We start from the raw sequence: 11,171 nt of genomic DNA, 5'->3' as shown, positions 1-11,171 counted from the left end.
TGGGACACTGGTAAAAATAAAACAAATAAAGGGAAAAAAAGGGGAAAAAAACCCAAAACAAAACAAAAAAAAAGCCCCCACCACACACAAAATAAAAAAAAAGACCAGACTAAAAACCAACTAGGGTGTGCCAAAGGGAACAGGGAGTTCCAACCACCTCCCAGTGCGATCCAACGTACTCAACTCTCATAGGTTTCTTTGAAAAGACTTTGACTCAGTCCTACACAAATACTTCTGAAGCACTGTAGCTGAATAGTTCTGCAAAATACTGAGTAATAAGCAAATTGAACTGTGTATTTATAAATTAAAGCGCTGCTAATTTGAGCCCTTAGGCAGCAGGGACCAGAAAAAGAGAATCAAAATCACATCCTTTCTTTTCTTTTAAATATAAAAAGCCTTCTTGGGCCTACATATGTTTGTAGTTGGCTAATTTACCCAAAAGAATTTCTCTTTTACCCTGGGGGGGGAGTGGGGAGGAGAATCTGCAATTACAGGGTTATCTACTGCAAGAATGCACATAGAATTTTCTTTCTTTATCCTACATATGATGCAAGAGGAACAACCTCAAGAAAAGGCACTAGAAATTCTCCATAAACCACATCAGGAATAACTGTAAAGATCTGCTGAAAGGTCTTAAGTGTTCCTGAATCTGTCCTTTACCCCATCTCCCTGTAGGACTGTGCAGTTCATCATACAAGCTCAAACCATTTCAGAGGAGCTGAGGGCAAATTAAGATGGGGGGTGGGGTGGGGTTGTGGGGTGTGCACAGGTCCTTCCTCCCCCATGATTTCCCAGTGAATGCTTTTCACTGTTTGCTGCTGAGAAGAGACTATTAAAACTGAGAGATTAGACTTCAGACCTTTCAAATCTTACTACTAATTTAAGAGTCATAATTTCTTCTCTCACCTTTCCCCCCACTATCTTCTAGTCCAAATCATCTCTTTCCCTTCCCTGTACCACAGTGAAATAAAGAAAACAATACGTAAGCACAGCACTTCTTTAAAAAAAAATATCATTTTTCTTCTGTCTTCTCAAGGCTTCTGAGCTCTTGGGACTCCTTTTATTTGCTGAGGTTGTAATAAGCTTTTTACAAAAGCTCACAAGCTGATTACAAGCTTGACATGGGAATATTCAATCCCATCCGAGTAGCCTGGAGAGCTCTGCCTGAATTTTCAGACATGCTCTTTTGTTAAACAATTTTTTCCTCTTTGGAAGTTTTCAAGCAAAGCAATTTAAACCTGGGATTTGGCCGAGAAGAACCTTTTCAGCATGGGACGTACTCATGTTTAAGAATTCTTCCTGGCTTCCCCTGCTTTTTCACCATTATTCATGGACTAAAAGAGTCCAAACAATTTCTTCTCATTGCCTTTTAGGGTTAAACAGGAAGGCCATGTGCCAGCCGCTTCTCACACCAGGACCCCCTGCCTCATGCAATCCCATACAGCTGGGGGCACATACTCAGCGTGGTCCAAACGCAAGTCTCACACATCACATCTCTGATAATTTAGAAGGCCTGCCTTCAACACAGCCCAAAAAGATTTGTCTGGCTGGCCAGCTCCCATTAGCCAAGGCAGGCTTGTCGTCCTCTGCCTGCTATGGGACAAACCTCATTTAAAAAATCCTTCACCAAAAGATTGAAGTAAACACCTTCCACTCAACCTGAAACAGGCTCCAAGCTGCTGCCAGAGTTTGCCCAGTTCATGCAGGTCTAAAAATAAGCCTGATGTGGGAACCAAAAGGTGGCCAGAAAAGATGCTACCCACTTCATTCCTTATGTGTTATTTGTTACAGAAACCATAACCGCACTGCTCTGAAGCTCAAAAAGAGTCTTTGATCTTTATCAACACTAGGGAAAATTTCACTTTTAGAATTTGCCTTCAGATTGAGTCAGTAAAAATAGGCCACAGACCTTAAGGGCCTGCACTGCAACTTAATGATGGTTTTAATGAAGTTTTCAACTGGACCAGTAAAGCACTACAAGGCTGTGATTTTTACTCACACTATGGGAATCTAAAGATCTACCTCACATTCCCAGGGTATTACACTTTTTTTTTTTTTTTTTAAATGAAGGATCATCCCCTTGGGACTCTACTTATGTTTCTGAATTGTATCTGGTGAATGCACAAGACCAAAGCACTCCCCTTTCTGCTGCATTTAATGTGCCTAGAAGAGCTGGGTGCCCTTGGAAGAGGCAGCAAAGAGGTTGTCCTGGCTCCACACCATATCTAGGTTCAAACATGGGGGAGAAAGATTCAACATCCCTTGAGTGAAAAGGTGCTGTCAGAGGAATTACACTCCTTATTACATCCAGTGCTGAAGTATTTGCAATGATTATAGTTACGCATCTTGTGACTCTTGAAATGGGGAGTATGTTCCAACACTTCTTTCCCCAAAAGCCTTCCCTGTCCTCACAACTAAATACACAAATAACATTCGCAGTGTAAAGTCTGTTTTAAGTTGCTTGTAGCTTTCAAAATACTCCCCTTATGGGCTGAAATGTTCTAAGCTTGATCTCAGCCCAGAGGCGACTTTTATTCCCCACCTCCAGTCACCAGCTTAGAAACATGTATTTGGTTACCCTTCAACAGTGGGAAAGTGAGAAAATAGATGGTTTGGTGGTTTAAGACTTTTCCTTTCACGGGTATTCAGAGACTGCCTCAGGGAATAGAAGGAAAGGGGAAGCACAGGAGCAGCAGTGTAGAAAGAAACAAAACATGAGATGAGAGCACTTCATGTAGGCACTGAGGGAATAGCAAGGTTGGTCCAGTTGTAATCAATTAAGTAACTTCCTAGACAATGTAAAACAACTCTACAAAACTGGACCTTACAACTCCAGAGAAAAAAAAAAAAGAATTTTCTGGGCTCAGCCAGACTCAGGCTGCAAAGTGCCAGTTCTTTTAGAGTTCCAGTTCTTGGTTGGGAAGCAGAAAGATCTTTGTGTATATATCCATATAAAATTTGGTATCTCTGATCTCTGTCATACTGTTACCAAAAAAGAAGTGTGACTAAGAAAGCTTGAATGTTACATTAGTATGGCTATCCAGTCCTCTCAGCCTCAAGTCTCTTAGGGTTATTTTCTTTTCACAGGTCGTCTTTTATTTCATGCCCATCATAGGTGGCTATTTTAAGGCGCTATAGAGAGGTGCTGAATGCTGATAAGGCAAATCCTGTATCCCTTAATCCACTGCTAAATCACTCTGCCAGCCTTCAAGGGTACCAGACAGATGGAGTGCACTAGGAAACTGCCCACAGGCTGGTTACTTCAACCCTAGCTCATCTTTAATCCAGAAAGGTTTTGTTCTGGTATTTTAATCATTGATTGACTGGGAACTTTCTTCCATGCTGGGTTAGGTAAAATATCCATGTCAGAGGTACTGGGGAATTTGTGAGGCTGTAGATCATAAGAGTGGTGTGAGACAGGATGCGTCTCAAGGGAACCAAGGAAGCCATAAGGAATGTAAAAAGTCACAGGGTTAAAGCCACATTAAGACAGCTGTTATGTTAATGAGAGTTCTGCTTTTCTTCTAGCCGTGGGTCATTGATTTAGAAAAACACAGACAAGATCTTTTTCATTTTATCATATTTTCCCACTGAAGCTAACATAGCCCAAGACATCATATTCTAGATCACATTTGTCTTGATAACAAAAGTTGTGTAGGAAGTTATCTTTGTTATATTTGTGTGTGGACGATTCCCAGGGCCTGATTTGGTCTTACCTGGCCCAGGTCTATATATGAAGCTGTTTTTCAAGTATTTTATTTAGTAAACATGTAAAGAAGAGAGTCATGCACCTCTGCCTTCCAGACAGATTCATCCATACATCTGATTTTCTCTCACAGTTATAACACTTAGAAAAATGTGGTGTGAAGTCTTCTGCAAAAACATTTAGCAGGTAAAACTGTAAAAGTCCGGACCTTAAAAGACAGATACTGAATAACACAGCCATGCTGCAATAGATGTGCTTGTCTTAAAAAGTCAGAAGGATCTTTTGTATTGCTTATTTCAGTTTGAAGAGTCTGAATGCCTCAGACAGCTTCAGATGTCAAAATATAAAAACAGATTTTCATCACAGCAGTCAAATTCACCTGTATCCTTGGCTAGATCACAAGTTACCACTCATTTCTCTTCCTTGGTTAGATCACAAGCTTGTCACCCAACCGCACATTTGCTTATGAACACTATCGAGTAATGAAAGAGCAGCAGAGGATTCTGCCTGCAGCATTAAACATTTCACAGGACATTCTTCTTTGCCATGAAACAGAGTAAGTCCTAGTCTGAACCTGAACTCTAGGAAGCAGTTTATTCCAGAATTATTTGGCTGCTCTTTGCCCAGTTTTGGGAATCTGAAAATCCTGGTTCATGCTTTTTTTTTTTTTTTTTTTTTTTTTAAATTTAAATCAACACAACGGTTTACTCCTCCAGCATGTTAGGTTGTTTTAGACATTCCAGATCTACATGAAGTTGTGAAGACCTAACAGTTATTTGGAGGGTTATTCTCTTATGAACTAAACGGACAGTGGGGAGGGATAAAAGAGATGTTACAAGCTTTACATCAAGTCGACTTCAAAACCTAACCTAAAAGTAAATGGTTAATATTGCACCAGTAACCTTGCTCACTTGCATGGCTCTACAGACACACTGTCCTTTTTAAAATGCTTTTTTCTCCTCTGTTAATGCCTGAAAGACTCAAATTACAGATTAAATCAGTTAAATAACTATAAACTGGCACAACAGCTGACCTGATTACATGCAGAGTACTGTCAAATGCATAAAGCAAACAAACTGGGATAACAGACCTTCTTCTCCAAAGGCTCAGTACTGTATTCATGGTAGGTATGGAACACTTGGGAAAACACAACATTTTTTCAAAACAGTTGTCTTAAACAGTTGGAAGACCAATGTCCATGTACAGATGCAAAAACCCCTATGGTTGTAAACTAGGTAGCTTCTCACATTTTCCTTCTACCCCAGAGTAGGATCACATGAGTATATAAAAGGACCAACATGCTAACAGAAAAGGAATTCTCTTTGTTAGGCAGCTTTTAAATACATACCTGGACACGAGCCTCTGTGAGTTTGGCTCTTTGTGCAAGTTCTTCCCTAGTATAAATATCAGGGTAGTGTGTCCTCTCAAAAGCTCTTTCCAACTCTTCCAGTTGCTCTGCTGTGAAAGTTGTCCTGCTGCGACGCTGCTTTCTTTTTAAAGGCAAATCTGGTTCAGAATCGATGTCAGAGCCTTCATCAGACTGGGGTGCTGCTGCTCAAAAAAAAAGAACCCAAAGACATACAAAAATTAGTTTTAGTTGAAGGGGAAAAAAAAGCAAAATATTGGATCAATCGATTATATCCTCTTCTATGGAAAAGCTGCTTTTTCCCCGTGACTCAGAACTGACTTGGCAAACTTCAACAAAGCAAAAAAGTGAGAAAGAAATTAGAGTTAAAAGTTACATTGTACACATGTGCTCAAACAAATAAAGAATTGTCAAAAGTTCAACTATGAGTTTATCACCTTTTCCTCGCCCAAGAATATTTAAGGACCTCTGGAAATCTTTTTGAGTAAATGAATGACTCAATTCCTTTGTTTTAACTCCTCTAGCAGTTTGCAAGTGTTTTAAAAACTTGAACAGTACTGCTCAGTCCTAAGCAATCAGACAAGCAATACAGCCTTCTTCCTTTCCCTAAACTAGCGTACAGATACAAATATTTGTCACACCAGTGTGCATGTTGGAACTTAAAACATTGCGACTCTATAGACACATGTCCATGAGACCTTCCCTAGGGATCCATCACTTAGACCTTATTGCTGAAAAGGTTACAGAAGTGATTACAAAGGTATGGGGAGTGCTACTTAAGAAATTAATCCTCATATACAATCAAATATTTACTTCATGTTAAATGTATTATTTGCCCTACAGGCTGAACAGTAATTACACTTTTGTGTTATTATATCTCAGCACATTTAAATATTCCCCCTCATTTGCAACTTACTTGCCTGTCTTAGGACCACCTGACAACCTTAGGACAGGCCACACAAGTGTTAATATAAAAACATTTTAAAAATAAAATTAGATGCATGTTGCACAGAGAAGTCCTGTAAGAATAGCTCTGAGCAATAATCTGATTTGACTCTTCCAGTTACTAAAGCAAGGAGATTCCAGCATATCTGATGACCAGAGCTGAAATACACAGTGGGCATGCTTCCTTCACCTAAGGTTTCATTATTATTCCTCCCAACCTGGGGAAATTTTCCAGCACAGAGCACGGGTACACGCAGATGTGCTGATGCTCAGCCTCCAGGCAGCAGTCCAGGACGTGACTCCAAAACAGCCAGACTGTGTTGGACCAAAGGCCCCTCGTATCACGTCCCAAGTCAGTACTTAAGGAAAGTTGGCAAGAAACAGACCACGTACAGCATGTCCATGACCCAGGAATAGGCTACCAACTCTTGTGATCAGTAGTTTAAAGAGAAATCAGAACCAAAACTCTGTGGGTTTCATGGACGTGGCAAGAGTGAGACCACACACAGACAACCAGGCCCCTGGCATCACTGCTTGCTTCCACTGTGCTCTCTGGCAACCAAGTGAGCTCCAGCTGCAGCCCAGCCACAGCTGAACCCATAGCTATCGCTGTGAAGGCAGCAAAGCCTCTTCCAGTATTCGACCAAGTTATCTTTCTCCAACAAACAGTAATGAAAGGAAAAAGTAGACTTCCAAAGCCAGTCTTCACTTGCATCAGCTGCTGTCCCAGGCACCAAGCATTCCTTCTTGCCTGAGTCTTCAAGGGAAACCACCTAAAGAGGGCAGACACTCCCCAGTGATGATGAAACTGCTTATTCAGTTGAAATACAAGCATTGCTTCTACTTCAATAATGTCAAATAAATTATTGATATGGACATTGATTTAAAATAATCTTCTTAATGTGATTTATTTGGAAGTAACTAAGAACATGAAGCCAAAAAGAAATCACTGTTTTCAAGCTCCAACTGAAACCCCCCACCATGTTCATTTCTAGCTATCTTTCATTTCCAATTTCACTCAAGCTGTTTGAGCTAATAAATACACCTAATCTGTTGTTTAGTCTTACATGAGAAAGACTAAGTGTTTTTTCAGACAATTCAGCTGAAGAGTTTATTAATTTCTGCATACCAAAAAAGAACAGTTACTGCTACACCAGAGGCTCTTATGCGAGAAAGCTATCTCCATTGTCCAGATACCATCAATATCTTGGACCCAACCAACACACACAGGACATCAGGAGAAACTCCCATAGAGTTCAGCATCAATATACTGTGAAAACATCCAAGTCACAGAGTCTCTTATTTGCATGGAAGTTTTGCCCCAAGTAAAACTGGATTAAGTTGTTCCAGCTCCTGAGATTATCGTCCTCAAGAACAAAGGGGAATCAGCACAAATATCCTATCCCAAACAGTTCAAGTTCCTTCCTTATTAGACAGGCAATCTAGGGTATCCCAAAATGAACATAACACATTGTCTGAATTAGTGACAAACTCCAGATCTTCTCAGCTGGGGTCCCAAGTGACACCTGCCTTCCTCAGCAACTGCCAAGTTACAACCCTCCAGAACAGCTACATGCTGCTGTGCTCAAGAAAAAAAGAAACATAGGATATTTTAAATATTGTTTCCCTATGTTAGCCTCAGATACAAATCACCCACCTTAAGAACAACTAGCACTGACAAGCTAGCTAGACTAGTGGAGGAGAGCACACCAGCCATGCTAACAGGGTCATATTGACTAGCATTGCACTCTGACCATACCTACCACTGATGTGGTAGGATCTGAAAGAGAACTCAGGAAGGTCCCTTTTGGAGAAAACTTCTCTGGCAAAAGTTGACTTTGATTGTGTACAGTGAGAATTAAAAAAAAAAAAAGTCAGATATCTAGATCTCAGGAACTCACAGTACTCTCTCTCTGACTCCACACATACGTATGGAACTTGAAACATCTACATATACACCTATAAAAAGTCAGCTTAAACCATGCAGTTAAAAGTGGTTTATCACTAAATTTATGAAGTGAATTCCCTCACCTACTGAGTGGGAAGTATCGGGACACCTATAATGATCTTTCTAAAAATGTTTTAGAAAGACTTAGAAAAATCTTGTGATGTTTCCCTGCACCTTGCATTCACGCAGCAATGAGACGACAGAACTGAAACACTGACTTAACTGAATTTTCATTCTAGCTTTATGTTTCATCAAGCAGTATATGAAAGGCAGAGGTAAACCAGTCAGAAAAAAATGAACTATCTAAAAGTCTAGGACAGTATGTCTAATCAGTGCAAATATTTAGGGAGAAAGCAATAAATTAAAGTAAGGAGAAAATGTGTATCAGAAGAAATGGCTTTCACATCTATCTGATTTCATTGATGTTATCCTTTGCCAGGCTTGGCTGCTATGTGCAGCTTTACTGAAAACATTAAGTTCCTTTGTCTTTTCTGATCTACAATATTAAAATCAGACAAATATGATCTTAAATGATAGCTACATGTCTGTACTATAAACTACACTTTTAATTTCTTACAAAGTTTTATTAAATATTATTAGTTTCAATGAAGTTTTTTTTTTTTCCTATTAAAATACCATTATTAGCCTTTTATATAAGTGAGAAGCCAATCAGAGTATTGTCTAAGCACATAAACTGGACACACCTCAGCCTTTAAAAAAAACATTTTTGATTATATATAGCTCAATAGCTACTGTGTTTTGCTAAGCAGTAACTCACTAATAGATTCACTGACTTCCATGATATAAAAAGATACTATATTAAGCACAGATAAAAGTGGTCAGATTTTAGCTGGATTATTTCTATTTCCATCACCTCCATAGACACACAACACACATATCACTAACCTTTACAGTTGTCCTAATGATCTTAGCTATAAACAGGAGAAAGTAGACAACTTACCAGCACCCTGGGAGACCCCCAGCCAGACCCCTTGGGACCACCAGTACCCCACTTACTGCACAGATCAAAATGGGAGAGGCAGCCAAAAGCACTGCCAGTAGCTGAGCCATGAAGTTTAATTAAAGAAGGAAATACAGAATTAAAGAGCAATTATTTGTCCCTTAACCTGTTGTGACCCATCTGGTGGCCTGAGGAAACACTGCATGCAAGTTATCACCGTGATATGCAAAAAAACACTGCCCACTGTCGTAGGCATTTGGTCACCTGGAGCTCTGCAACCATCCCTTTTCCAAACACTGTAAATACACACGTCAGTGCAAAACCGAACAACAAAATGACACACAAGAGGTCATTCTGTGGGTTGTTCTTCCTCTCAGCAAGACATTTCATTTGAATAATTAAATAACAAAAACATGACAACCATTTAAACCCCATATATTACAGCTGCAGCACAGCGCACCTGACAAATGCAGGCAGAGCAGTTATCTATCTTTCTGCAACCTGCAAAGGCTCAACTTCTCTGACAATCTTTCAGTCACTGTGAAATTTTTAAATAAAATACTACAGAGCCTGTTCCTCTAAGTTTAACAGCCTGGAGTCAGCCCTAGACAAATTCTGTCTAGCCATGGATCTCACTGAAAGGACACCAAAAAAACCCAATATACCAATGGCTAGGGAGGGTTCTGGCAGTGGTTTATTTGGCAGCAACCCTCCCTGGATCTTCCAATTTCTTTATTTGCACAAGATTAACTTCACAGGCTTTCCCCCTTCGTGCCACATCTCTATTTCTTAAGGCTGCGGCCCAGGCATCCCCAGCTCTGGGGCTAACCGGGGCGTTCTGCACCAGGAGGCAGCAGGTACCGCGGGGCTGCGGCGGCTGCCTGCTCCCCAGCAGCCTTTCACACCCAAAGAGATGCGAGTGACCTCCCTCGTGTTTACTCGGGTGCAGGCGAGGAGTGCAGCAGGGCTGCTACCCCCACACAAACCCACAGTAAGTGACAAATGACACTTTCTCTTTGTGATCTTTGGGATTTTTGTTGACTTATTTGGAGGCTTTTGTTGTGTCCTAAGAAATGGCCTGTGGCTGAGGCCTATTCGACCGATTTCCACGCTCCATCTGTGGTATCCATCAGCAGGGCCTTTGCCCGCATTCAGGGCTCTGACACCTGCCTGGCAGGATGCGGGAGGCACAAAGGAGGCTGCTGCGGACGCGAGGGGAACAAGAAAAGAGGACAGAGGAGAGATTCTGATACCCTGAGTTTCATCCTGCTAGGTCACAGTCCAAGATTTGTTAGCAGTTGGACCCCTCTTCTTTAAGAGCAAAAGGAAAAGCAAATTTCAAGAAACATAAAGAACAAGAAGCCACAAAAGATTTCTCAGTGGGGTTAAGATAGGACATGCTAATGCTGCTACATTCTCCCATTTCCCTGTTAAAAGTGAAAATTTAGGATCAGCAAATATACAAAAAATTCTCAATCTTGCTAGAAAGCAACAGAATACCTAGTAGGATGTGAAGTACTCTTAAGTAGTAAAATTGATTTTAACCCTTTCTACCAGCATTTTGACTATATCAAAAACCAAGAAACGAAACCAAAAAGTAAGCCTCTGTTCCAGACATAAATATCGCTCATCTAACAAGGATTAAGTCACACTTCAATTACTCCTTTGAAAACTGATGCTATTTGCAAAGGGCATACTTACAAAAACATTGTAAATGCCTTTTTTTTTTAAATTCCACAGGCACTTTTGTAAAGTCTGGAGTGAGTAATGGGGAGAAAAAAAACTGTTGCTTCTTAAATAAACTGATTAATAAAAGTAATTAATCGGTTACTGGTATTGGAAAACATCAACTCCATCTTCTCTGAGATCTAAACTGGAAAGTCAGCACAGAAAGGGAACAACCACCACGACAGTGATAAAAGTGATCTTCTTGAGAGAAGCGGATGGTATTTTTATTTTGTTTGGGCTGATTCACATAGAGAAATGTGCTTTGTACAGCAAAGTGAAAAGGAAAACAGTAGCTGCAGTAAAAGGAAATGGCCAACAGTGACTTTTATTTACAATTACCAAGAGACAGGCTATTATTGACCATATGTGCCACAATCGCCCTCCTTATCATGGGTTGGCCATCATGTCCATTGGGAGCTGTTAATGAACTGGGTAATTGAGCTGCTGACATGTGTTACCAAAACAAAACAATAGGAAGAAGAGACAAATGAACATTTTATTTGCCAATCAGAGTAGG

General features: G+C 40.3%; 1 protein-coding gene across 1 annotated transcript in view; it reads right to left on the bottom strand.

The window, feature by feature from the left end:
• The window catches only part of PAX3 (paired box 3), a 107,073-nt gene that overhangs the window by 21,707 nt on the left and 74,195 nt on the right, over positions 1-11,171 (bottom strand). Inside the window, exon 5 of the mRNA XM_026855005.1 lies at positions 5,055-5,257. Coding sequence (XP_026710806.1) covers positions 5,055-5,257 — 203 coding nt within the window. The remainder of the gene's footprint in view (positions 1-5,054; positions 5,258-11,171) is intronic.

This window comes from Athene cunicularia (genome assembly GCF_003259725.1).
Source record: "Athene cunicularia isolate RWA chromosome 9 unlocalized genomic scaffold, athCun1 chr9_part1, whole genome shotgun sequence".
NCBI lineage: Eukaryota > Metazoa > Chordata > Aves > Strigiformes > Strigidae > Athene > Athene cunicularia.
Note: the sequence above shows the minus strand (reverse complement) of the source record. Positions and strands in the feature narration are given on the sequence as shown.